Here is a 26,200-nt window from a genome sequence, read left to right on the forward strand (position 1 = left end):
ACTCTTGTAAAGAAAAATTCCTCTGTAATGGTTCGGGATATTTTTTAGCCAAGGCTTAATGTTAAACAGACTTTATAAACAATACCAGAGTAATATTTACAAAAACCAACTTGATAGCTCGTTTATGAATCTTTAATGAGAGGAAGAGGCTAAAATAAATAATGAAATTCAACTCATTTTTATAATTTAGTCAGATTTTCTCCCCATATCGGTGACTGGAGACCTCTACTCCTAAAAGAAAACAAAATGGCGCCGATTTTATTTACTAGGGTTTGGTGGAAAAACTTCCAGCATCCGCCGCCACATAGCGCTAGTGTCAGGCGTTGCTCTAAGCAAACCGAGCTCCCTATTCAGTTGCCTGTCCATGGGTTAGGTGGTCTGAGGTCCCATATAGGGTCACGGGTGTTTACTCATCAAGTTTTACAACAAATATGTTTTCGTAGAAACTATTATTTGTTATCATATGATCTTAATTATTATGATGAATTCTACTAGGCCATAGTTTCATGTTTATAAGGGTTGTTTTTCTTAACTACAAATCACCTGTTGATGATTTTGATTTTAGCACAGAACAGTTTATGCCTGTAAGTTAAAAGGGACTGCGAAGAAGCTATCGGCGGGCGGGTAAAAATTATTTGATATACGTCGCAAGCACAACGTGACAACAAGATACAAAGACTACTCCACATAGAGTGGGACTGGACACTTCGTCCTTGTTTTTCTCAAGATTGCAGCGCCAATTCCATGTAGTGGTAGTTTTCGAAATAAAACGAACTAAGCTTCTTTGAACCACGCCTCTCCTCGGTCACGTGCCTCTGGCGTATTTCAAATAATTTTTACTCACCGCCGATGTCTGCTTTACAGTCCCTTTAAAGTAAAATATAAAAGGGAGGATAAACTATTGAAATTTTTCTCATTTTTAATTTTTTTAGTATTTGGAAGCGACTGTGTTTAAATTATACCAGTTATTGCGACAGGTTTCGGAATGTGATACTAAGGTAATAATTAATTTTAACATCATTATTAATGGGATAAAGAACTTCTGTTAATTAATTTCAACATTAGTATAAAGCCCCTACCTCCAACACGTAATGAACATTTCAAATTATCTTATAGAGCTATCTCAGAACCAAAGCGGTACCAAACATGGCCGCCCACTGCGTTTTACCTAAGCACTGACGCCACAACTGAGATAGCTCTATTGGCTCACTAAAACTACGTTTTGATGACGTTGCTGACACGGACGGCAAAAAATACGTAATTCCTTTTACCTCTGTCGCTATGACCCGCCTCTTCTTTCGTGCGCCCCCCCCCCCCCGGCCAGGAGAAGGGGGTCCGGGACTTTGACGCGCGCCCAGATTACTCTGTTCTTCATTCCTACTTCTAAAATTACATCTATTCCTGCCTGAATTTAGTGCATGAATGGTGAATTATAGAGGGCCAGTTAAAGGGAGGGTGAACTAACTACCTCGGGCCAATCGCGTAACGCCACTACAATTTTGTAACATGATCTAAGAGTCGAAAAGTTTCGGGACTCTCCCATTAGGGGCGACGACCGGCGATTCCTTTAGAAGAACCAAAGAGGGTAGAAAAGGGGGGGGGGTTAGAAGGCTAGGCTGGAGTGTTCTTGATACTCTAAGCTTCCGATGTGCGCGCGCACCTTTCTCTGCCCTGTTATTGGTCGAAATACTGTGAACCGGATATTAGGAGCCTAGGAAAATATAACTAACAAATAAATAAGAAAAGCGAGAACTCAAAAAATGCCTTGCCAAAGCTGCTAGCTTCAACTCCCCCTCTTTATACAGGGTTCATACAAACCTGGAAAACCGGGAAATATCAGGGAAATTGATTTTTGCGTCAAACGTCAGGGAAAAATCAGGGAAATTTCAAATAAATAGTAAATGTCAGGGAAATCAGGGAAATTTACGAGGAGAGTGTACTTTTCGCCGAATCCAGTTTATTTTCGATCGAGGTAGCCGAAAGAAAAATAATTTTCGGATAATTTAATAATAATAATTTCCAGCCATAGAGATGGCTCCAGCGGTACTCGCGTTCCCTCTGAGGCTCTGAGTCCTCTCAAGGCCATGTTTGTAGTGTTATTAGCATACTCTATAAAATTAGGGGCTCTTACACCTGGAAATATCAGGGAAAAACCTATGAAAAAACCTGGAAATATCAGGGAAATTGATTTTCCAGATTCTTTGTAAGAACGGGGTTTTAGCATGGACCTATTATAGAAGCTAACGCTTCATTCATATATCACTGTAGCCTTCGGTAAGGCAATTCGATTTTAACCACATTTATGTCATAAAAATTCGCGAGGGTGGGGGTACAAGCTTGCTGATGCAGAGGCGTAACGACGTTTGAAGGCCCCCCCCCCGCAGCCCGTCAATAAGGGCCCCTTCTTATGTGTCGAGCTTTCAAAAGTATGAAAGCATCACGAACGTTACTACTTTTCCCTTTCATAATTTATAGCAATGCGCCTTATCGCCGCTCTCGATCAAGATTTCTCGCGCAAACTATACTGCAATTCATGCTCTCAACTCTTTTAGGGAATTTTTAATACAAGAAATAGGATTCTCTTCGCAAAATTATAGCATTATATAGGACCAGATTAATCAAATTATAGGATTATACAGGACCAGATTAATAAATTATAGGATTATACAGGACCAGATTAATTGAATTATAGGATTATACAGGACCAGATTAATTGAATTATAGGATTATACAGGACCAGATTAATAAATTATAGGATTATACAGGACCAGATTAATTGAATTATAGGATTATACAGGACCAGATTAATAAATTATAGGATTATACAGGACCAGATTAATTGAATTATAGGATTATACAGGACCAGATTAATAAATTATAGGATTATACAGGACCAGATTAATTGAATTATAGGATTATACAGGACCAGATTAATAAATTATAGGATTATACAGGACCAGATTAATCAAATTATAGGATTATACAGGCACAGATTAATCAAATTTAAGGTTTATACAGGACCAGATTAATCAAATTATAGGATTATACAGGACCAGATTAATCAAATTATAGGATTATACAGGACCAGATTAATCAAATTATATGATAATACAGGACCAGATTAATCAAATTATAGGATAATACAGGACCAGATTAATCAAATTATTGTATAATACAGGACCAGATTAATTTAAATTACAGGATTATGCAGGACCAGATTTATCAAATTAAAGGATTACACAGGACCAGATTAATCAAATTATACGATTATACAGGACCAGTTTAATCAAATTATAGCGTTATACAGGACGAGATTAATCAAATTAAAGCATTATACAGGACAAGATTAATCAAATTATAGGATTATACAGGACTCATAAATTATTAGACTTAGAGTGTGCATAATTTTATTTTATTGAGAAGGTAAGACTCTTTAAAGAAGCGTTATATCGCACCTAGATCTAAACAAATACTGAAGGGCTCACACAGACATAGATTTAGATTTGCTTGAAACAGTCCCTTACGAAAATAAATCGGTCTAAACATGGTCTATTCTTGCACTTTAAACACTAAAAGACGTCTTATTTTGTTCTTGATTAGTCTAACTTAAAAATTGGGATGATCGAAGGTTTGTTTTAGGCTATTATAAGACCTCTATTTAGCTTTAGTTTTAAGATGGTCTAACTTAAGATCCATTTTAGGCTTATGATACGTCTTTGCACGGTCTTAGCCAAGTGCAATTCTGAGTTCCCTAAATTACAGACCCACATAGAGGTCCTACTTTTTCCTTTTTCCAAGAGGTTCTTTAGTCCAGTCTAACATTAAGATGTTTAAGACGTCTATGTTCAGGGTTAAAGATGACATCTAAAAACGGTTGGCCTTGTAGACCAACTTAGAGGTCTTAATTCTTCCTCTTTCCAAGATGTTCTTCAGTCCGGTCTAACATTAAGATGTTTAAGACGTCTTAAAGACGCCTTTGTTCAGGGTTCAAGAAGACACCTAAAATCTGTTGCCCTTGTAGACCAACTTAGAGGTTTTAATTCTTCCTCTTTCCAAGAGGTTTTTCAGTCCGGTCTAATATTAAGATGTTTAAGCAGTCTTATAGACGCCTATGCTCAGGGTTAAGGATAACGTCGTACGCTGCAAGTCTTTAGCAGAAAATCATGATCTACATTTTCAGACGTCTATGTTTATTCATTATCTTGTCATATTCCAACACGTTAACAATGCCATTTAGAAAAATATCATGCCCAACCCAAATAGAAGTCTGACGCGAATTAATATTATTGACAGAAATTATTTCTGTGCCATCATTTCTAGTGTAAACAACCATTTTTATGGGATGTAGATTTAAGAAGGCTAGGTCTCCGTTGTAAAGCAATCATCAACTATCAGTTTCTTAACAATAGCAAGGGGGGGGGGGTTCGTGTTTAAGAAAGAAATAATTTATCCTTAATCTAAGCCACCGTCGCTATTTTGGTATGTAATGAAACAGTTATGTCTTTTCATTCTTAGCAGCGTTAAACTCGTATAAGTTTTCCGTTCGAACAGTTTAAAAGGTCTAAAATAAGTACCTTTAAAAGGGCAGACTGTAGGTCTAGAAATTAAAGCTTGAGACTTTTTGCTTAATAAGAGGTTTTTAGCCTAGAAACAGCCAGGTTGTGTAAGAAAAGAACATGCAGACTGTAGAAGGTCAAAGGGAAAAAACATGAAAGCGTGAGAAGGTCTAAAAATAAGAGGTTTCTAGCCCAGAAACAGCCTGACGCATGCGTGGAAGTATAATAAAAAGGCGGGAAATGAGCATGCAGACTGTAGAAGGTCAAAGGAAAAAACATGAAACCGTGAGGTCTAAAAATAAGAGGTTTCTAGCCTAGAAACAGCCTGACGCATGCGTGGAAGTATAATAAAAAGGCGGGAAATGAACGTTCGAGCATCGCATCGAGCCGCACAGTCGGGTGAGAGCCTGCCGGTTATGTACATAACGGATTTTTCGCGCTTCCATATTCCCGACTTTAAAAGATCTGTCAGGTATCATCGGATTAATTTTCATACAAAACCTGCATCATTGGACTAAATTGTACCAAGTAAATATGTTATGCTGTTTTAATAGTAAACAGGGAAAAGTATATTCTATTTGTGTGGCGTTGATTTTACTATAAGGGAAACGAAATATATTTTTAATTTATTACATTGAGTGTCCCCGACATTTGCCAACTATTATTGATGGATAAGGTTAATTATTAAGCTTAATTATGTGATACAACAATTATTTCTGTTTGTATCCGGAAACATAGTGTTATTTAGCCTGATTTAGACTTAATATTACTAACATTGTAAATGGTTCTTTAGGGAGAGGTTGTAAAACCAAGAGGTTAATTATAGATCCACAGGGCACAATAAGGTTTAGTTCCCTTTAGATTCACTGTTTTTTCAATTAGAATAAAGTTTTTGAAATAAGTCTTCTAACAAGAGCCTTCTATAAATTAGTACTGACGTTTTACCATATAGACATTCTGAGTACTACAGCCAATTCTATGTTTGCACGTTACATGGTCTGGTATTGATGAAATTGATGTTTGAGTCTTACGCAATATGTCCTCGAAAAAAGCGATTGTTAAATGGGCGAAGGGCGGTAAAATGAGTTTAGTTGGCCTTGATAAAGTGCAAGCAACAGGAGACCGTGTCGTGGGAAAGAACACGTTAGTGAAATGGAGAGCATCTTCCATTCAGACTTCTCGAGAGCATCTTCCATTCAGACTTCTCGAGAACGTCTTCCATTCAGACTTCTCGAGAGCGTCTTCCATTCAGACTTCTCGAGAGCGTCTTCCATTCAGACTTCTCGAGAACGTCTTCCATTCAGACTTCTCGAGAACGTCTACATTCAGACTTCTCGAGAACGTCTTCCATTCAGACTTCTCGAGAACGTCTTCCATTCAGACTTCTCGAGAACGTCTTCCATTCAGACTTCTCGAGAACGTCTTCCATTCAGACTTCTCGAGAACGTCTTCCATTCAGACTTCTCGAGAACGTCTTCCATTCAGACTTCTCGAGAACGTATTCCATTCAGACTTCTCGAGAACGTCTTCCATTCAGACTTCTCGAGAACGTCTTCCATTCAGACTTCTCGAGAACGTCTTCCATTCAGACTTCTCGAGAACGTCTTCCATTCAGACTTCTCGAGAACGTCTTCCATTCAGACTTCTCGAGAACGTCTTCCATTCAGACTTCTCGAGAACGTCTTCCATTCAGACTTCTCGAGAACGTATTCCATTCAGACTTCTCGAGAACGTCTTCCATTCAGACTTCTCGAGAACGTATTCCATTCAGACTTCTCGAGAACGTCTTCCATTCAGACTTCTCGAGAACGTCTTCCATTCAGACTTCTCGAGAACGTCTTCCATTCAGACTTCTCGAGAACGTCTTCCATTCAGACTTCTCGAGAACGTCTTCCATTCAGACTTCTCGAGAACGTCTTCCATTCAGACTTCTCGAGAACGTCTACATTCAGACTTCTCGAGAACGTCTTCCATTCAGACTTCTCGAGAACGTCTTCCATTCAGACTTCTCGAGAACGTCTTCCATTCAGACTTCTCGAGAACGTCTTCCATTCAGACTTCTCGAGAACGTCTTCCATTCAGACTTCTCGAGAACGTCTTCCATTCAGACTTCTCGAGAACGTATTCCATTCAGACTTCTCGAGAACGTCTTCCATTCAGACTTCTCGAGAACGTCTTCCATTCAGACTTCTCGAGAACGTCTTCCATTCAGACTTCTCGAGAACGTCTTCCATTCAGACTTCTCGAGAACGTCTTCCATTCAGACTTCTCGAGAACGTCTTCCATTCAGACTTCTCGAGAACGTCTTCCATTCAGACTTCTCGAGAACGTATTCCATTCAGACTTCTCGAGAACGTCTTCCATTCAGACTTCTCGAGAACGTCTTCCATTCAGACTTCTCGAGAACGTCTTCCATTCAGACTTCTCGAGAACGTCTTCCATTCAGACTTCTCGAGAACGTCTTCCATTCAGACTTCTCGAGAACGTCTTCCATTCAGACTTCTCGAGAACGTCTTCCATTCAGACTTCTCGAGAACGTATTCCATTCAGACTTCTCGAGAACGTCTTCCATTCAGACTTCTCGAGAACGTATTCCATTCAGACTTCTCGAGAACGTCTTCCATTCAGACTTCTCGAGAACGTCTTCCATTCAGACTTCTCGAGAACGTCTTCCATTCAGACTTCTCGAGAACGTATTCCATTCAGACTTCTCGAGAACGTCTTCCATTCAGACTTCTCGAGAACGTCTTCCATTCAGACTTCTCGAGAACGTCTTCCATTCAGACTTCTCGAGAACGTCTTCCATTCAGACTTCTCGAGAACGTCTTCCATTCAGACTTCTCGAGAACGTCTTCCATTCAGACTTCTCGAGAACGTATTCCATTCAGACTTCTCGAGAACGTCTTCCATTCAGACTTCTCGAGAACGTCTTCCATTCAGACTTCTCGAGAACGTCTTCCATTCAGACTTCTCGAGAACGTCTTCCATTCAGACTTCTCGAGAACGTCTTCCATTCAGACTTCTCGAGAACGTCTTCCATTCAGACTTCTCGAGAACGTCTTCCATTCAGACTTCTCGAGAACGTATTCCATTCAGACTTCTCGAGAACGTCTTCCATTCAGACTTCTCGAGAACGTATTCCATTCAGACTTCTCGAGAACGTCTTCCATTCAGACTTCTCGAGAACGTCTTCCATTCAGACTTCTCGAGAACGTCTTCCATTCAGACTTCTCGAGAACGTCTTCCATTCAGACTTCTCGAGAACGTCTTCCATTCAGGCTTCTCGAGAACGTCTTCCATTCAGACTTCTACAGAGCATCTTCTATTCAGACTTCTGCTGAGCATCTTCTATTCAGACTTCTGCTGAGCATCTTCTATTCAGACCTCTCAGGGGCATCTTCAAACCATATCTTTAACAGACGTTGTATAGGACTATTCTATACAGAGGTCTGTAGAACATCTTAAAATCAGAATAAACATGGTTTCGCGCAGGTGCAAATTATTAAGAGGTTTAAGACCTCTTCTAGACGTCTAGAATACTTCTAAAAGACCCCAAAGAGCAGTATTCTAGATGTCTAGAAGAGGTCTTAAACCTCTTAACAATGTGAAAAAAGCAATTGGTCTAAACTGCTCCTAAATGAAGACTCATTATTTTCGTAAGGGGTGACTATTAATCAAATAAAATTGTAAGCAAAAAGAGACTTAAAAGTGACTGATAATGACTAAATCAAGCTAATTAAAAGGGTCAGGTAGGAAGAGATGTTTTCAGAGATGACAGATTTTCAAAACCCTTTTTAATAATTGAACATAGTTTAAAGGTCTGTGCTATAATTCACTTCAATCTGTGGGCTTAGATATTTAAATGAATGGTCAGAGGCGTAATTCAATTGTGTTATTTTGAGTTCAGCTCAGAATGCAAAGTAATTTTCATCATTTCATATAAATACCTGAAAAAGGAGTATAAATTCAATTATGTGAGAATTGAAGATAAAAAAATTCCTTAGCGAGCGAAGCGAGGTCCGCCATTTTTTAATCTCACCATTCTGACCAAATGAGATATCACTAATTCTGCGTTTAAAACGTCATACAGCGGGGATCATAAATAATTTCTTTTGAAATCACTAAATTATAGGACTTTATTGGACGATTTGTGAAATTGTAGGGCACTTTATAAAATATGGAACAATCAGTCTTTAAAGAAAATTTCGAAAGGGCCCCCAAAAAGCCATGGGCCCGCCCGCAGTTGCGGGCTCTGCTCCCCTGTAGTTACGCCACTGTGCTGATGACGTAGAATTTGAGGCAAACTCGATTTTTCTCTCGGCGCGCGTACTGCTCACCCCCTCGTCCGATGAATTTGCCTCAAATTTTACGTCACCAATCAATTCGCGCCATTTCAGACGAAGAGTAAATTATGTGGTGCGTGTTTTAACTTGAGTGATATATCCATGAAGCGTTGACTATTTTTAGTGTTAATCTCACCATTATAGGGATACTAAATTTTTCAGTTTTAAAGGCGTAGTGCCACAATTAAAGAAAAATCAAAAACTAAAATTAAAAAAAAAAATCTTGTTGCAGATGGCGGTACTGTATGTATTGTCCTATGTCATTCAACGGATGTTCCGTTTGATTCAACCATACGCGGCGGAACTGGCTAATTATTTACCGTTGTTATGGGAGACATCTGGTGATCACAATATGTTAAAATGTGCCATTATTTCACTACTGGTGCATCTAGTCCAAGGTATGATCAATCGCTTAGTTTTTTCTTTTAATTGAAAAGGCTGTAAAAGGGACAGTAAAACTACCCAACAACTATACTTATAATCGTGAAAGGGATAATGAAATGGCCCGAAAACCATTTTGATTTGTTAAATTTTGATTATGAAATGAAATGGTTTGACAAAAGGCCTTTCTGAAAAAGTTTCTGAGCCCGGGACATCTTGTTTAAAAGGTCCCACTCACGCGCATATCATGCGGATAAACGTCACTGATACGACAGCAGGCGCCATCTGGTGCTGGATTATTGGGATATAGTTAGGCTTAACGGATTTTTTAACTGTTAAAAATAGATAATATTTACACTATATTTTACGAAATTAAGTATAATAATAACTAACAAAAGATGGGAACTCGAAAGTACAAAAATACGACTATGACCAGACGTTAAATCTTGGACTGAAAGCGGCCTTTATAAGTACTGAGCGAATAAATTAGGTTTGATTGGCTGCTGCTAGAACTAAACTGACTCGAATGAACTGCTGTTGGACCTTTTACCCAGGTTTCCTTTGGTTTTTTTTTAGGAAAGGTCTATTGTTTTGTTGTTAAAGGGATTGCGAAATGACCAGACAACCATTTTAATTATTATGGAATAATGAAATAGCCTGAAAACCTTTAATCGTTAAAATAATATATATATATATATATATATATATATATATATATATATATATATATAGAAGGTGGGGTGGCGTAGCGGTTAGCGCTTTCGCCTCGCAGCAAGAGTATCCCGGGTTCGATCCCGGACTGTGGCACCGGGTGAAAATCTGGGAACAAATCCTTCTGCGTAGAGTTTGCAAGTTCTCTCCCCGCTTGTCAAAGGAGTTTTCCTCCGCGGTCTAACCCGGTTTCTCCTTTCCATCAAAACTTGCAGAGGTTAACGGTAATAGTTAGTATAGGGCGCTGTCGGTTAGCTGTGGCATAGGGGCTATAGCCACCACCCCTCTATGCATTGTAAAGGGACCCACCTGTAAACAAGCCACAGGCTTAGTGTGGAAATCCCTTCGTAGGCAAAGCTTAGATTATTATTATTATTATATATATACATGAATACTGTACTGCATTAGCACATACAAAACTAACAGTCCCTCACCACCCTCTACCACACCTAGCTAATACGTAAATGTTTTTACGTGACTTGTTCATATTTTTGTTAGTTTTTGAATTTTTGTTATTAGCTTTTCACATAAAACTGTTCTCAAGAAGCGATATCTAATTTATTAGGGAGAAGGTATAAGATGCCTAAGTATTCGCGCGCCATAGTCCCAGTCCCCCTTTCAAAATACAAGGGGGGACGTAAAAGGAGGCCGGGCCATTTCGCCTCTCCTCAGTCGGAAAATACGTAATTTTCGTCATTCGCGCCGCGCTGACGTAAGTTTTCAAGAACCAGTGACCAATGAGATGCTGGTTGTAATTTAGAGGCGGGGATTAACTCCGGACCTACCTTTGGACTGGAGATAAAGCTGGAAATGTGGCGAATTTATACCTTCTCCCTAGTAAACTAGATATCGCTTCTTGAGTTCACATAAAATTTTTTGATGAGGAATTTTTAATTTTTATGTATTTAACCATTTGCAACACGTTTCACGTTTTCCTTTTTTAGGTTTAGGAGTTCTTAGTGCTGGTTTGCACCACTTTCTACTTCCTGTCATTTCCCTGAGTACTGACGTCACACAGCCTTGTCACGTGTACTTGCTAGAGGATGGTCTCGATCTCTGGTGGGCGTTGCTTCAAAATACGTCAACGTTCACGCCAGAATTGTTAACACTATCTAGAAATTTACTACCTCTATTAGGTGAGTTGGATATAATAATTTCCTGACAAATTTAAATTGCGCGAGTTGTATAGAGTGGTACTGAGAGGGGAGGAGCTACAGCGATGTGACGTCAATATTGGTAGTCTAAATTGTATGGCTTGAGCTAATGTTATCTCGTAACTAATCCATCGAAGATATATGATAGTGTTGAACCACAGGCTTAAAATGTTACTTTTGAGAACAGTGAAAAATACAATCAGGGATAGATCTAATTTTAGAAGCAGGAATGGAGAACAGAGTGATCTGGGCGCGCGTAATAGTCCCAGACCCCCTTCCCCGGAAAGGGAGAGGGTATGAAATAAGAGGCGGGTCATAGCGGCAGAGGTAAAAAGGAATTACGTATTTTTCGCCGTCCCTGTCAGCAACGTCATTAAAACGAAGTTTAAGTGAGCCAATAAGATAATTTGAAATTTTCGTTACGTGTTGGAGGGAGGGGCTCTATACTAGGCTATGAGTCGGAATAACTGAAGTAAATACTAACCGTTAATTCTCCTTTCCTACTTCTAAAATCACGTCTATCCCTGGTTGTAAAGAGGAGGAAGTGGTTGGAAAAATGTTTAGCGCTATAGTTGAATCGCAGCGTGGGAAAATTTATACTTTATAGGTGGGATGACGTCACAAAACTTGAAATTCTTTTATTTTTCAGAATTGGGGACAGAAAATTTGCGGAATTGTATGCAAATTATCCAAGGTTACATTCTATTGGCGCCAAACGAATTCCTAAGCCTTTGTGGCAAAGATATAGTCAATTCCTGTTGTTCTTTAATCAAAGATATGCGATCTGAAGGCATCACAATTGTCATGAGAGTAAGTAAAGAATTATATTTCTTAACATTTTCATTTTCCCCTTGAATTGTGTTAAAAAAAATAGTGGCAATACTTTATCAAACCTCGGAATAATCTTTTATAATAAACTAGCTGTTACCCGCGGCGTCGCTCGCGTGTAATAAGAACTTCCTTCAGAATGATATAAAGAATGGGTAGATTTTACTGATGACTAATATTTTTGTAGCACCCTATGAGCGAAGACACTCGGTGTTGCCCGTCAGCCCGTCGGGACATTTTTTTATTACTTTTCACGCGGACATAATTCCATAAAGAAGGGTTTTTAAGTTTTTGGCCGCCATTTAAAAAGATGGCAACAAATCGAACCCAAAAGACCATTCAGCCCGTCTATAGGTTAAAGGAAACCAGTGTACTAAATATTTGTGAAATCGGTTGAAACGCGCGGACTTTGTTGCATAGAGAAGATTTTTTACATTTCTCGGCGCCATTTTTTAAGATGGCGGCGGATTGGAAAAATCTTTCTTAGTACTTGCCTACTACTTATGAGTAACGTTCCTGCAAATTTTCAGCCTTCTAGGGCAAACGGTTTGGGCTGGGCGTTGATTATCAGTCAGTCTGTCAGTCAGGACTTTGATTTATATAGATATAGATTAGTGCAAAAACGGATTTATGGGATAAGAACGTCGGATCGTAGCTTTAGCCTCTAGTACCATCCTCGCATACTTTATTGAGAAACTTCGTCTGCTTATATTTTGACTCCACCCACAAATTCGATCTCTAGAAGTAGCTATATACAGAATTTGTGGGTGGAGTCAAAATATAAGCAGACGAAGTTTCTCAATAAAGTATGCGAGGATGGGGAGTGAATTCGCTAACTCCGACGTTCTTATCCCATAAATCCGTTTTTGATTAGTGGAAAAACCTTTTGCAATTGGCCATATGTCTAATCAGCGCCACTAGCGGATGGTCTGAGAACTACTCCCATAGAGACTAGGTATATTTAAGAGGGTTTGCAGAATCATAGCCAGGTGGCTCGAACGCCGCGCCATCTGACGGAAATTATGCAAACCCGCTTAAATATACCTAGACTCTATGGGAGTAGTTTTCAGACCATCCGCTAGTGGCGCTGATTAGACATATGGCCAATTAATACAACGGGCAATATCTATTACGAAGTGTCTATTTTGGTCCAGTTTAAAGGCGTTTGACACACAAAATAATTGCCTTAATTATTTTTAGGTTGTAGAAATAATTTTAAAGGTTTTTCCTGAAGACGGTCCGCATTTGATTGTGCCTATACTTCCATTTGTTCTAACGGAGGTCTTAAAAGCTGAGGTATATTTGTGATTTCACTGTCCCTTTATAATTAAATATAAATTAATTAATATTAATTTATTTGCGTTAAGGAAATGCCAACTTTAATGTCGATGTATTTATCATTAATTTCTCGAGTGGTTTTACATAATAGACCGTGTTTTACAAATTTGTTGAGTGCAAAAGCTATGGAAATTGGGAAAGTAAGTTGAAAATTTCAATATTTTTGAACCCTTGAGCAAATGTTAGCTGCTGTGGCAGAGACCCTAACATGCTGGCTAATTACCCATGGACAGGCAAAGCCATGTTAAATCCGCGTTAACAAATGACAATGTGTAGCACGCTCCCACACGCGTCTACCGACTGCAATTTATCGCCAAGTGTACTTCCGTAAAGAAAAATTCCTCTGTAATGGTTCGGGATCTAGTAACTAGCGTAAATTACCACGGTAATGACCAGGGTAATTACCATTTACCCGAGAAAATCGAAAATTACAGTTACCCTGGTAAATTACCGTGTAAATTACCATGGTAATGACCAGGGTAATTACCGTTTTCGTAATTTACCCGAGAAAATCGTAAATTACAGTTAACCTGGTAAATTACCATGGTAATGACCAGGGTAATTACCATTTTCGTAATTTACCCGAGAAAATCGTAAATTACAGTTACCCTGGTAAATTACCGTGTAAAATACCATGGTAATGACCAGGGTAATTACCATTTTCGTAATTTACCCGAGAAAATCGAAAATTACAGTTACCCTGGTAAATTACCATGGTAATGACCAGGGTAATTACCATTTTCGTAATTTACCCGAGAAAATCGTAAATTACAGTTACCCAGGTAAATTACCGTGTAATTTACCATGGTAATTTACCATGGTAATTTACCAATTTAGAAGCCTAGACGTACATCATGCAGATTATGGTTGGTCGCAATGATAATTTAATGTCTAGTGTCTACATAGACAGGAAACACTTCCTATTTACATTTCTTAACTTTATCTGTTATTATAGGTTGAAGACGATATTTTAAAGCATCTATTGGAGGTTTGGCTGGAAAAAATGCCGTTGGTTCAACCTATTGAAAGGCGGAAGCTATTGGGTCTCGCTTTAACCTCATTGGTTACCACCAATTCACAGTAAGTCGTATACAATTTTGGCGCATTTACTATAATAAAAACTAGTTAATTGCGTAAATTTCATTAATCAAAATTTTTCCGCCGCTGTTGCAGAGTCATTCACAAGCAATTTTGCGGCATCATGTTAGCCATATGCGAAGTTTTAAACGATATTGTTAAAACGGACGATCTTGGAGCTTGCATTGAGTAAGATTCATCAAAATATTTGTTAAAGGGAGGGTGAAATGGCGCCAGACTACCATTTATTTTTAATTATTTTAAATTGATAAAATAACAAACCAACCATTAACAAAATTTAATTTTATTTATATAAATTTTCAAAGTAGCCGTGCAAGGTTGAAAAACAATTGTGTTTGGTTAAAAATTAATTCTGGTTATCAGGCCATTTCATTAATTTTTACCTTTTAATTAGAGGTGTCGTCCGAGTCCTAATTTTAAGGTTGCGAGTAGTGGAAAACTGGGCTTTCCGTCTTTCTGAGTCCTCGAGTCCAGTTTCCCAGGACTCGCGAGTCCTCAAAAGTCAAAAATTTTTAATCGAGTCCTATGCGAGTCCCAAATTTTTTACCTAGTCTAATTTAAAAATAACCCTTTCATGACTAAAAATTAGTAACTAATGCTAAACGCATGATCGAGTGACCTATTTTACTGAAAAAATGGACTAGCGTGACAAAAATTAGACTAGTTTTAGTTAAAAGAAGAACAAGAGACTCGCATAGGGGAAACATTGACTCGTCGAGTAGTGTTACTAGCCTTGCGGAGGACTCGCGAGTAACTGCAAATTTCTAGGAAAACAGGTTGCGAGTCAATTAGCCTTATTCCTGATCAGCGCCATCTACCCATAGCGGCGACTTTGAGAACTACTGTAAGCGGCAAGCCAATCAGATGTTGCTAAAATCTGGTGACGTCATTTTTGGTAAGACCCGAGAGTGCCAGTCAGTGACGTCACCAGATTTTAGCGACATCTGATTGGCTTGCCGCTTACAGTAGTTCTCAAAGTCGCCGCTATGGGTAGGTGGCGCTGATCAGGAATAAGGCTAATTGAACTATAGTTAAAGTTATTTACTTTAGTTCGTTGCTTGTGACGGATGACGTAGATAATCTCAATTTGGAGCCAGAAGAAGATGACGACACTGAACATGATAAACGAAAAAGACAGGTAATAAAAATTGAAGTAAGGGTGGAATCTCTGTGGGTGAATTTAAGTCCTAAATATTTGTACAAAGGGTCATCGTTTAAAAAATAATAAATATGACCAGAAGTAAGATAAGGGACTAGAAGTATAGAGTAAACCAAATTCTTCACTCGGCGAAAGTGAATTTTCTTGATAACACACCAACGGTTGGCCCTCTGGTAGCGGTTTTTGAATTTTCCCTCCAAAACGTGAGACGCTCGCGGCGGTAGACGGCCGAACTAGATTCAAGCACCCGCGTCCGTGTTCCGCGGCTTTAGGTTGAGGGGAACGGGGGTAGGAAATGTTTTTGGAACTCGACCAATTTTTTTCTCTCTAGTGTAGGCGCAAGGATGGAAGCGGCGAATAAAATCCTCAAATTTGTTCACTGGTGCCAGGATCTACTACCAATGCTAGAGCACTTTACTTCTAGTCCCTTATCCTACTTCTGATATGAGTAGTGTTTTAGAGATGACCCCTTAATTAAATTAACATTGTCTTTAATTTTCTACTTAAACTTAAGGCGTCATCTGTTAAACACTCCAATCATAACTTTTAACAAAAGTATATAAAAACAAAAAGTACACTTCGTTGAAACTTACTTGCGCCGTGTAATATGAGAAGCCCAGCCTTCTTTATCCCAGAATAGTGTCGACCCCCCCCCCCTCTGCGTATGATTACCTTCCCGGCTGTGGCATAGGGAACAAGCCGCGAATAGGCTCCCAAATTAGCGGCTTTAGTACCAAAAATTAACGTTTGGATCGCCAGCATCTATAAACCTATGACGTCAAGAAGCTCTTCCATGATTGGTTAATTCGTGTAGGGGGCTGAGCGGAGGGTAGTTGGCATCTCAGTTTACATGTCATCTACAGCCAGAGGCTTGGAATTGTTAATGAAGTGTACTTTTATATATTTCTATGTGCTTTTGCTTTTAAGGGCAAAATGTCATTGAACGTTTTCCGCTACATATCGCCAATAGCCTTTTTGGAACGCCCCGTAACTCGGTCCTAGCACCGTTTTTGTAACACCCTCTATTTTGAACGCTTAGTTTTTTCATCAGAATCAGCAGATTCACGAGAGCAACTCCATTTTTGACACCTAAGACTTAGTTATTTAGAAAGACACGAGGGAAAGGGTTGTGAAGCCTCAAAGGGCTTGGGTACAAAATATGCCTAGTAGTTACAAAATATAGGGCAGAGTGAGGAACAACGACAGTTAAAAGGGCCCAAACGCGGGCGGTGAAGTAGTTCAGGTGATGGCGGGTGCGGGCTTGAGGCTTGCGGAACTTGAGACAATGACTGCGAATACGCGTCACAGAATTAAGAGAGCCCGTGCCCGGGGGCCACGTACCTACCACCAACGTTACGCCCTCAAAACGTGTCCCGACTTCACGTCGACAAAACGTCGTATTGTGTAGTAGTCAAAGCACTAACAACCGGATATACAAAGCCCATGCGGGCGCCAATTTTTTTTATTTTTTTCCGGACCTTTTAAATCGCCACGATTCTCCGCTAGAGGCGCTTTTAAGTCTAAAAAAATTACGTAAACCTCACGTGACCATCTATCTGCTCGAAGTTTCGAACCTCGAGCGAAGGAGTGCGCGACCGGATTTCATGTGAATTAAGCCTAGTTAGTAAGTGCATTAAAGAGACTAAGAAGCGCCATCTGTCAACTACACAAGTCAAATATATATGGATAAGGGACCCCCCCCCCCCTTCGAAGTGAGCGTGCATGGGCCTTGTATATCTCGTTGGTAGTGGTCAAAGTACGCCATTTTTAAATGAGCAAACACGAAAACGACGCGCACGCTCGGAAAGAGTTCGGAATTTGGACGTTTCCTCGCGTTTTGTTAGCTTGCGTGACGTCTCCGACGTTTTGCCGCGTTTCACGACGCGCTGCCTCGTGACGCGTCAAGCAACTCGACAAAACGTCGTAGTGTGTAGTAGGCCAGGGTTCATATAAACCTGGAAAACCTGGAAAAATCAGGGAAATAAATAGTTGACAAAAACCTCAGGGAAAACTCGGCGAGATTTAGAATTTTTAATAAAATTCAGGGAAATTTGCGTCAAACAGGGGCCGAGTAATTAAGCAAAATGATCATAAACATACCACCCTCCATAGGATTAACATTACACTAAACTTTGGAGGTTCATAACTCTGGTTATATTAGAGATACGGGGATGTCCTTTGAGTATGTTACAGTCCTATTTGCCCCCTCTTTCGATAACATTTGATCCATATACGGAAAAAACCTGGAAAACTCAGGGAAGTAAATGGGGAAAAAACCTGGAAATCTCAGGGAAATTTGTTTCCCAAAAGTTGTATGAACCCTGTCTAAGGCTTTAGAGTATTGGAGGGACAACGCTTCCACGTACATAGTTCAAAATATGACGTAACATAAATTTATATTGCAGTTAGCCAAAAAGGATCCAGTTATGACTGTAGCTTTGAGAGAATATCTCTGTTCTCAAATGTCGTTATTGCATCAAAATATTGGAGGTGCAAATTTTGAGCAACTAATCTCCACGATTGACAGTGAAACTATGGAAAGCCTCAAAACCTACGTTTTTGCAATTTGTCCTTTATTTCCGAGTGCCTGAAAAATATTCCTCTGGAAAAATTTGTTAACGAAGAAAAGATGAAACATAATTTTCGGTACAGATTTTAATGTGAAAAAGGCGTGTAAATGGAAATTTAAAAAAAAACATGAACCCTAAATAAATAAATGGCCGCTAAAAAAAGTGTAAAGGCTGGTTTTCAAAGGCGCTTCTTGAGGGTGAAAATCGAGCTTGGTTTTTTACCCTAAAACCCGCGCCTTTTAAAAACCCACGTTAAATGGAAAATGATTTGGCCAGACAACCCATTTTTAATTGTTTTAAGTCAAAACAATTTACAAAACTTTATTAAGAAAAGTTTCCCGTTAGTAATTTTAATAAAATAAAATTTTCTAAAAAATACTCTTCAGCGCTAGTGCACTTATTAATGATACGCGTGAAAAAATATATTTGTTGCTATACAGGATGTGCTAGTCCTTATACCATGGATAAAGAATGCGCGCGAGGAAATTTGTTTTCACGCCATAGGATAGGGAACTCCCTATCTCGAACGACAGCTTATTCTGTATATGCTCCGTTACAACATCGGTTGTCAGCACGCGCTAAGATAGGTCTCTATGTAATCTAGCTTTGTGCGTGCTGACAAGAGACCAAAAACTTCAGGATTTAAAATATACGCGAATTTTTTAAGTCGAGTGCACGGACCTCTAGGCTATAGTTTCAAATACGTTTAGTAGGCTGTAGGCAATTTCACACTTATTTGAAATTAAGGCCTAGAGGTCCGTGCGTGACTCAGCTATAAAACTGGCGGATATTTTCAATCCTGAAGTTTTTGGTCTCTTGTCAGCACGCACAAAGCTAGGTTACATAGAGACCTAGGTGTGCGCGTGCTGACAACCGATGTTGTAACAGCTGAGTATATACAGAATAAGCTGTCGTTCGAGATAGGGAGTTGCCTATCCTATAGCGGGAAAATAAATTTCAACCTTGCGCGCATTCTTTATCCATGGTTTTCCATATAAAAATTGCTATGCGCTTATCGCGTGGTTGCCTGGACATATCATTCTCCCTCAATAACTTTCCTCGAAAAATCTAACCCAAAGAAAAAAGAAGGCCAAAAGTTTTTCGTGTTTACGTTTCAAAACTTTTTAAAACGTTTCCACATTAATTAAGTTAAAAAAAAACGGAGTGAAAAGTATTTGTCAAAAAATACCAAAGCAAATATTCGCGTTTAAAAAATTTCAATATTATTTTTTGTACATTGGGTTTTTTTTTTTGTTTTGTTTCTTTTGTGAAAGAAAAATGTAATAAAATCTTACATAAAACTTTATAGAAAGGTTTCTAATTTATTTTTATAATGAAAAAAGATCCCTCCTAAACAACTTACAGGATAATCAGTCTTTTTTAGGAAAAAGTTCAGGAAAGGTAGAACATTGTGTCTTTTCAGAAAGATTTCTTGTTGATAAAGTTCAGAATATTGTAAGTTTTTTCCAATGAGATAGATAGAGTTACAATTCAAATCGGATTACCGCGAAACACATTGCTTTTATTAAGCATGTTTATCAAAACATAACAGCGCCATCTGTGAGCCTCTAGCGGAACTAATTACAACTTTTACTTATTGCTTATTTGCAATCAGAAACATCGTTATGATTTTTATTTCATCTATTTATTAGATTAAAAAGGACTAAAGTTTTTATTATTTAACTCGAGTATTTTATTTAACACGTTTAAAAAACTATCTTGACAGCTTGTTACGCAGATTATAGCAGCAGACGGTAATAAAAAAGTTCTAAAAGTGATTAATAGGTGGCGCCACCCGTATTTGATGAAGATTCATGCTCGAAAAAAAGTGTATCGCGAAACGTTGATCTCGAGATTTCACGTTGTGACTCTAGGTTTAATATATATATATTCTATCTCATTGGTTTTTTTCTGGTTAAATTTGAACCCGTCGCGTCGCGTGTGCTATAGAGTAAGAGACTGGTGGTGCCAACTACAAGTTGAGAGGTAAAGTAAAATACAACTAAGTACTAACGCAATGTCAGTTTCAAATACGTGTAGTAGGCTGTGGGTGATTTCACATGAAACTAAGGCCTAGAGGTCAGTGCACTCGAGCTAAAAAAATCGCGGATATTTTAAATCCTGAAGTTTTTCGTCTCTTGTCAGCACGTACAAAGCTACGTTACATAGAGACCTAGCTTTACGCGTGCTGATAACCGATGTTGTTACAGAATAAGCTGTCGTCCGAGATAGGGAGTTGCCTATCCTGTAGAGTAAAAACAATTTCCTCACGCGCATTCTTTATCCATGCTATAGTTATGGGGGTTGCCACTCCATCCCTCTCTCCTTCAAGCTTATCCCTGCCCTGCCTCAACATCGAAGCTCGTGGCCATCTTTCTTGTTTACATGGGCTCGTCTAGTTGTGGAGGGAGGGTCAAAATGCATACCCCTTTATATGGACAAATAAGGTGTAGCTTTATTTAATAGTGGGGAAGCTACGAGTCTCTACTCCTTCAACAATACACCTCCGTGGTTACAGGAAATAGCCTCTTCGATGTAACTAAGAGGCAAAGACACGGAGGTTACGAGGTAAAACGTTGCCTTCCATCTTGTTTTTGGCGCCTGCACTCTAGGCGGTTTGGGTTCAGATAGTGCGTTGAGACGGCTATGGGTTAACCCCCTTGTATGTCCCGATACTGAGGTTGCCTACCCCTTTTTATACCAAAGAGGCCTTCCCACTCAATCTAATGTTGTCACAGTACAGGCCACAGGTTCCCTGGAGTCTAACAAGGTGTATATATAATACATTCGCTATAAGGGAGTCAAGAATCCTGGTACCCCTATTTACAAAAGAGTCTTTTGAAATTTTTGATAGCGAGAGCAGCTTGCGTGGTTGAGCGTTTGATCGAGTGGGCTATAATGGCACAGTAGAGGCCAGGCTGAGAAATAAGGCGTTGACCCTGGACAAATGTCCACTTTAAAAATAAATGCTTTGGGTGCCTACTGGCCCTGTGGTCACTTAATTAATTAAAAACGTACCAAGGTTTCACCATTCTAAGTGGCCAATTCTCAGTTATTTTAATTAAAAGTGCTTTGGATCTACTGGACATATGGCCAGTTTAAAAAAAATCCTTGGGTACGTTCAGTAACGAAAATCTCAAGGAAATCGCTGTTTTATTGATGTTCACTTGATGGGCTCGAGACGTCACAGTGACGTAAAAGGTTGTTGTACGGAAAAGTGACATTTTGAAGTTAGCGCTGTTTTCGAAAATGTAGTTGTGGAACTTGGGGAAACGTCTTACTGGCCCTCAAAACGTCACGAAGCGCAAATGGCGCTATTCAATTATTAAAACGACCTCGCAAAAAATCCATTTTTTTAAGAAAATTATGTCTATTTGAATTGTAGAAGTATTTTTGTAATGAAAACCATAGTGAAAACTAATACAATTACTATAGGAATAGCATTATTGGAATTTAATTTTTAAATCCCGCGCCAACCTTTCGTCTGTCAAATTTTCAACAGTCAAGCGCTACGTCACGCCATCAAAAAAACCATATCGATTAGATGGTTTTTTCGATGAGCAAGCGCTGAGCATCATGACGTCATAACCGGAAACACGAAAAAGCGTACAGTGGGGAAAATTTGGCATCGCTTAGTAAGCGCTGTCATCAAAGAGGGTTACTGAACGTACCCCTTATTTCTCAGCCTGGTAGGCTGGTACAGACCAGCTTGCGTTGTGATGCGCGTGATCGAGTGGGCTATGTATTTACGAAACCTTGAGAGTCTAAATTTGAAATTCTGTTCAACTGTCAATGTAGTTCTACAACAGGCGTCATATCTATGAATTGGCAGTTAATTAAATGAAAATTCTAAGTTACTGACGTTCAACTAAATCGTTTTTACTTATCTATTAAAGGTAAATAATTTTTAATTCTTAAAATTAACTTATTTTTGATCTAAGAAGTGTTTTAGACCAAGGCTTAGGTTCTACTTAGTTTTGCAAGAAGTCAGAAATGGCTAAAAGCGCGCCTAAAATAACAATTTTTTTCGAAAAGGTGGCGGCAATTAACAAGCTAATTAGCAATATTAGAGGTTAAATCATATCCAATTTAGTGAAATTTTCGCAAAGTAGGAAGTATATTTAGTTGATAAAACTTGATAATTCCATAAACAGGTTATTGGTGCACATTTAGTCGCTAATAATTTACCAGTTTAACCTGGTCTGACTGAATGCTGATTTCATATCTACTTTCTATTATTCATTTGAACTAATTTCTGATAATTCTGCTGCGAATTTTAAGGGCAGTTATCACACTAGAAGAGCCACGATGTCTTCAACTTCACAGAAACACAAGAATTTTGTATCAGAGCCAATGGGTAATAAACCAGTAACGGATTTAGCTGGAATCGGAGAAGTTCTTGGACGGAGATTAGAAGCCAAAGGGTTTGATAAGGTAAGAAATTGAAAATGGGCCTAAAATGTTAGGGAAATTGAAAATGGGCCTAAAATGTTAGGGAAATTGGAAATGGGCCTAAAATGTTAGGGAAATTGGAAATGGGCCTAAAATGTTAGGGAAATTGAAAATGGGCCTAAAATGTTAGGGAAATTGAAAATGGGCCTAAAATGTTAGGGAAATTGAAAATGGGCCTAAAATGTTAGGGAAATTGGAAATTGGCCTAAAATGTTAGGGAAAGTGAAAATGGCCTAAAATGTTAGGGAAATTGAAAATGGGCCTAAAATGTTAGGGAAATTGAAAATGGGCCTAAAATGTTAGGGAAATTGAAAATGGGCCTAAAATGTTAGGGAAATTGAAAATGGGCCTAAAAAGTCTGGGAAATTGAAAATGGGCCTAAAAAGTCTGGGAAATTGAAAATGGGCCTAAAAAGTCTGGGAAATTGGAAATGGGCCTAAAATGTTAGGGAAATTGGAAATGGGCCTAAAATGTTAGGGAAATTGAAAATGGGCCTAAAATGTTAGGGAAATTGAAAATGGGCCTAAAAAGTCTGGGAAATTGAAAATGGGCCTAAAAAGTCTGGGAAATTGAAAATGGGCCTAAAAAGTCTGGGAAATTGAAAATGGGCCTAAAAAGTCTGGGAAATTGAAAATGGGCCTAAAAAGTCTGGGAAATTGGAAATGGGCCTAAAATGTTAGGGAAATTGAAAATGGGCCTAAAATGTTAGGGAAAGTGAAAATGGGCCTAAAAAGTCTGGGAAATTGAAAATGGGCCTAAAAAGTCTGGGAAATTGAAAATGGGCCTAAAAAGTCTGGGAAATTGAAAATGGGCCTAAAAAGTCTGGGAAATTGAAAATGGGCCTAAAAAGTCTGGGAAATTGAAAATGGGCCTAAAATGTTAGGGAAATTGAAAATGGGCCTAAAATGTTAGGGAAATTGAAAATGGGCCTAAAATGTCAGGGAAATTGGAAATGGGCCTAAAATGTTAGGGAAATTGAAAATGGGCCTAAAATGTTAGGGAAATTGAAAATGGGCCTAAAATGTTAGGGAAATTGAAAATGGGCCTAAAATGTTAGGGAAATTGAAAATGGGCCTAAAATGTTAGGGAAAGTGAAAATGGGCCTAAAATGTTAGGGAAATTGAAAATGGGCCTAAAAAGTCTGGGAAATTGAAAATGGGCCTAAAAAGTCTGGGAAATTGAAAATGGGCCTAAAAAGTCTGGGAAATTGGAAATGGGCCTAAAATGTTAGGGAAATTGGAAATGGGCCTAAAATGTTAGGGAAATTGAAAATGGGCCTAAAAAGTCTGGGAAATTGAAAATGGGCCTAAAAAGTCTGGGAAATTGAAAATGGGCCTAAAAAGTCTGGGAAATTGAAAATGGGCCTAAAAAGTCTGGGAAATTGAAAATGGGCCTAAAAAGTCTGGGAAATTTAAAATGGGCCTAAAAAGTCTGGGAAATTGAAAATGGGCCTAAAAAGTCTGGGAAATTGAAAATGGGCCTAAAAAGTCTGGGAAATTGGAAATGGGCCTAAAATGTTAGGGAAATTGGAAATGGGCCTAAAATGTTAGGGAAATTGAAAATGGGCCTAAAATGTTAGGGAAATTGAAAATGGGCCTAAAAAGTCTGGGAAATTGAAAATGGGCCTAAAAAGTCTGGGAAATTGAAAATGGGCCTAAAAAGTCTGGGAAATTGAAAATGGGCCTAAAAAGTCTGGGAAATTGAAAATGGGCCTAAAAAGTCTGGGAAATTGGAAATGGGCCTAAAATGTTAGGGAAATTGAAAATGGGCCTAAAATGTTAGGGAAAGTGAAAATGGGCCTAAAAAGTCTGGGAAATTGAAAATGGGCCTAAAAAGTCTGGGAAATTGAAAATGGGCCTAAAAAGTCTGGGAAATTGAAAATGGGCCTAAAATGTTAGGGAAATTGAAAATGGGCCTAAAATGTTAGGGAAATTGAAAATGGGCCTAAAATGTTAGGGAAAGTGAAAATGGGCCTAAAATGTTAGGGTAATTGAAAATGGGCCTAAAATGTTAGGGAAAGTGAAAATGGGCCTAAAAAGTCTGGGAAATTGGAAATGGGCCTAAAATGTTAGGGAAATTGGAAATGGGCCTAAAATGTTAGGGAAGTTGAAATGGTCCTAAAATGTTAGGGAAATTGAAATGGGCCTATAAATTTTCAGCTAATGTCAAGGGAATGTTAACCTGTAATGGTTGATTTTATAAAATAAAACCTACTTGGCTAATATGCCTATTCTTTTTTGAAGGCTTACGTAGTTTTGGGACAATTTCTGGTGTTAAAAAAGAATCAAGAGCTGTTCAATGATTGGATGAAGGATTTGTGTAACGCTAACAGCAAACAAGCTAATGACTGTTATCAGTGCTTAGCCGATTGGTGCGATGAATTCTTATAAATTGTGAAAAATCGAAGAACTTTCAAAGGGAATGAACAAATTTATTCCTTTTGAGATAGACACTACTTAAATTTTCCAAATTGTGAAAATAGAACATGCCATTTTCAAAATTGGAAAGTGAAATTCAAAATTGGAAAAAAACAAAAAAAAAACCACTGAAAAACACTTTGTATTTACTTTGTATTTAATTCTAACATACAATCTTTTTAAGCATTTATTTTACTATATTAAAAGAATTTAACCACTAAATAATTTGCGTTAATAAGTCTACATCTACTGTAACAGTGAGACCAACACCTTCCTTTATCAGGGTTCATACAAACCTGGAAAAATCAGGGAAATAAATGGCTGACAAAAACCTCAGGGAAATTTAGAATTTTTAGTAAAATTCAGGGAAATTTGCGTCAAACAGGGGCCGAGTAATTAAGCAAAATGTTCATAAACATTCCGTCCATAGGATTAACATTACACTATACTTTGGAGGCTCATAACTCTCGTTCTACAAGAGATACGGGGATGTCCATTGAGTATGTTATAGTCCAATTTGCGCCCCATCCAACCATACTAAAAACGTAGGGCTACGACAAACAGGGGCCGAGTAATTAGGCAAAATGTTCAAAAGCATGCTCTCCATGGGAATAGCATTACACCCAACTTTGGAGGCTTATAACTCTGGTTCTACTAGAGATACGGGGATGTTCTTTTAGTATGTTATAGTCCTAAGTGTTGACAAAAACCTCTGGGAAAACTTAGGGAATTTTGGAATTTTTGGTAAAATTCAGGGAAATTTGCGTCAATCAGTGGCCGAGTAATGCAGCAATATCTTCGTAAACATACCCTCAATAGGATTAACATTGCATTAAACTTTGGAGGCTCATAACTCCGGTCCTACTAGAGATACGGGGATGTCCTTTGATTATGTTATAGTCCTATTTGTCCCCCATCCAACCATACTAAAAACGTAGGGCTACGACAAACAGGGGCCGAGTAATTAAGGAAAATGTTCGTGAACATACCCTCCGTAGGATTAACATTACACTAAATTTTGGAGGCTCATAACTCTGGTTATATTAGAGATACGGGGATGCCCTTTGATTATGTAATAATCATATTTGCCCCTCTCCTTCGTTAACATTGGCTCCATAGGATACTCCATATACTGGAAAAACCTGGAAATCTCAGGGAAATTTGTTTTCCAAAGGTTGTATGAACCCTGTTTA

At 38.6% G+C, this 26,200-nt stretch overlaps 2 protein-coding genes across 6 annotated transcripts in view; both read left to right on the plus strand.

The window, feature by feature from the left end:
• Impbeta11 (importin beta11) overlaps positions 1 to 19,450 on the plus strand; it is a 39,903-nt gene extending 20,453 nt beyond the window's left edge. For all 4 annotated transcript variants that reach the window (XM_089842490.1, XM_089842492.1, XM_089842491.1 and 1 more), the window contains 11 exons: positions 544 to 584; positions 933 to 998; positions 9,132 to 9,297; positions 10,936 to 11,127; positions 11,795 to 11,955; positions 13,174 to 13,269; positions 13,341 to 13,451; positions 14,267 to 14,391; positions 14,485 to 14,577; positions 15,460 to 15,547; positions 17,974 to 19,450. In XM_089842490.1, the coding sequence (XP_089698616.1) occupies positions 544 to 584; positions 933 to 998; positions 9,132 to 9,297; positions 10,936 to 11,127; positions 11,795 to 11,955; positions 13,174 to 13,269; positions 13,341 to 13,451; positions 14,267 to 14,391; positions 14,485 to 14,577; positions 15,460 to 15,547; positions 17,974 to 18,159 (1,325 nt within the window). In that variant the 3' untranslated portion in view covers positions 18,160 to 19,450. The remainder of the gene's footprint in view (positions 1 to 543; positions 585 to 932; positions 999 to 9,131; positions 9,298 to 10,935; positions 11,128 to 11,794; positions 11,956 to 13,173; positions 13,270 to 13,340; positions 13,452 to 14,266; positions 14,392 to 14,484; positions 14,578 to 15,459; positions 15,548 to 17,973) is intronic.
• Positions 19,451 to 21,874: 2,424 nt separating this feature from the next.
• baf (barrier to autointegration factor) lies at positions 21,875 to 25,097 on the plus strand. Of its 2 annotated transcripts, none has more exons than XM_089842497.1 (3): positions 21,875 to 22,034; positions 22,420 to 22,572; positions 24,834 to 25,097. In XM_089842497.1, the coding sequence occupies exons 2-3, from the start codon at positions 22,447 to 22,449 to the stop codon at positions 24,978 to 24,980; spliced, it is 273 nt and encodes a 90-aa protein (XP_089698623.1). In that variant the 5' UTR covers positions 21,875 to 22,034; positions 22,420 to 22,446; the 3' UTR covers positions 24,981 to 25,097. The 2 variants fall into 2 exon arrangements, with proteins under 2 accessions (XP_089698623.1, XP_089698624.1); XM_089842498.1 differs by having other exon boundaries at positions 21,883 to 22,034; positions 22,425 to 22,572.
• The last annotated feature ends 1,103 nt before the right edge of the window (positions 25,098 to 26,200 follow it).

This window comes from Phalangium opilio, unplaced genomic scaffold (assembly GCF_054372755.1).
Source record: "Phalangium opilio isolate 3A_F unplaced genomic scaffold, DU_Popi_V2 ptg000070l_1, whole genome shotgun sequence".
NCBI lineage: Eukaryota > Metazoa > Arthropoda > Arachnida > Opiliones > Phalangiidae > Phalangium > Phalangium opilio.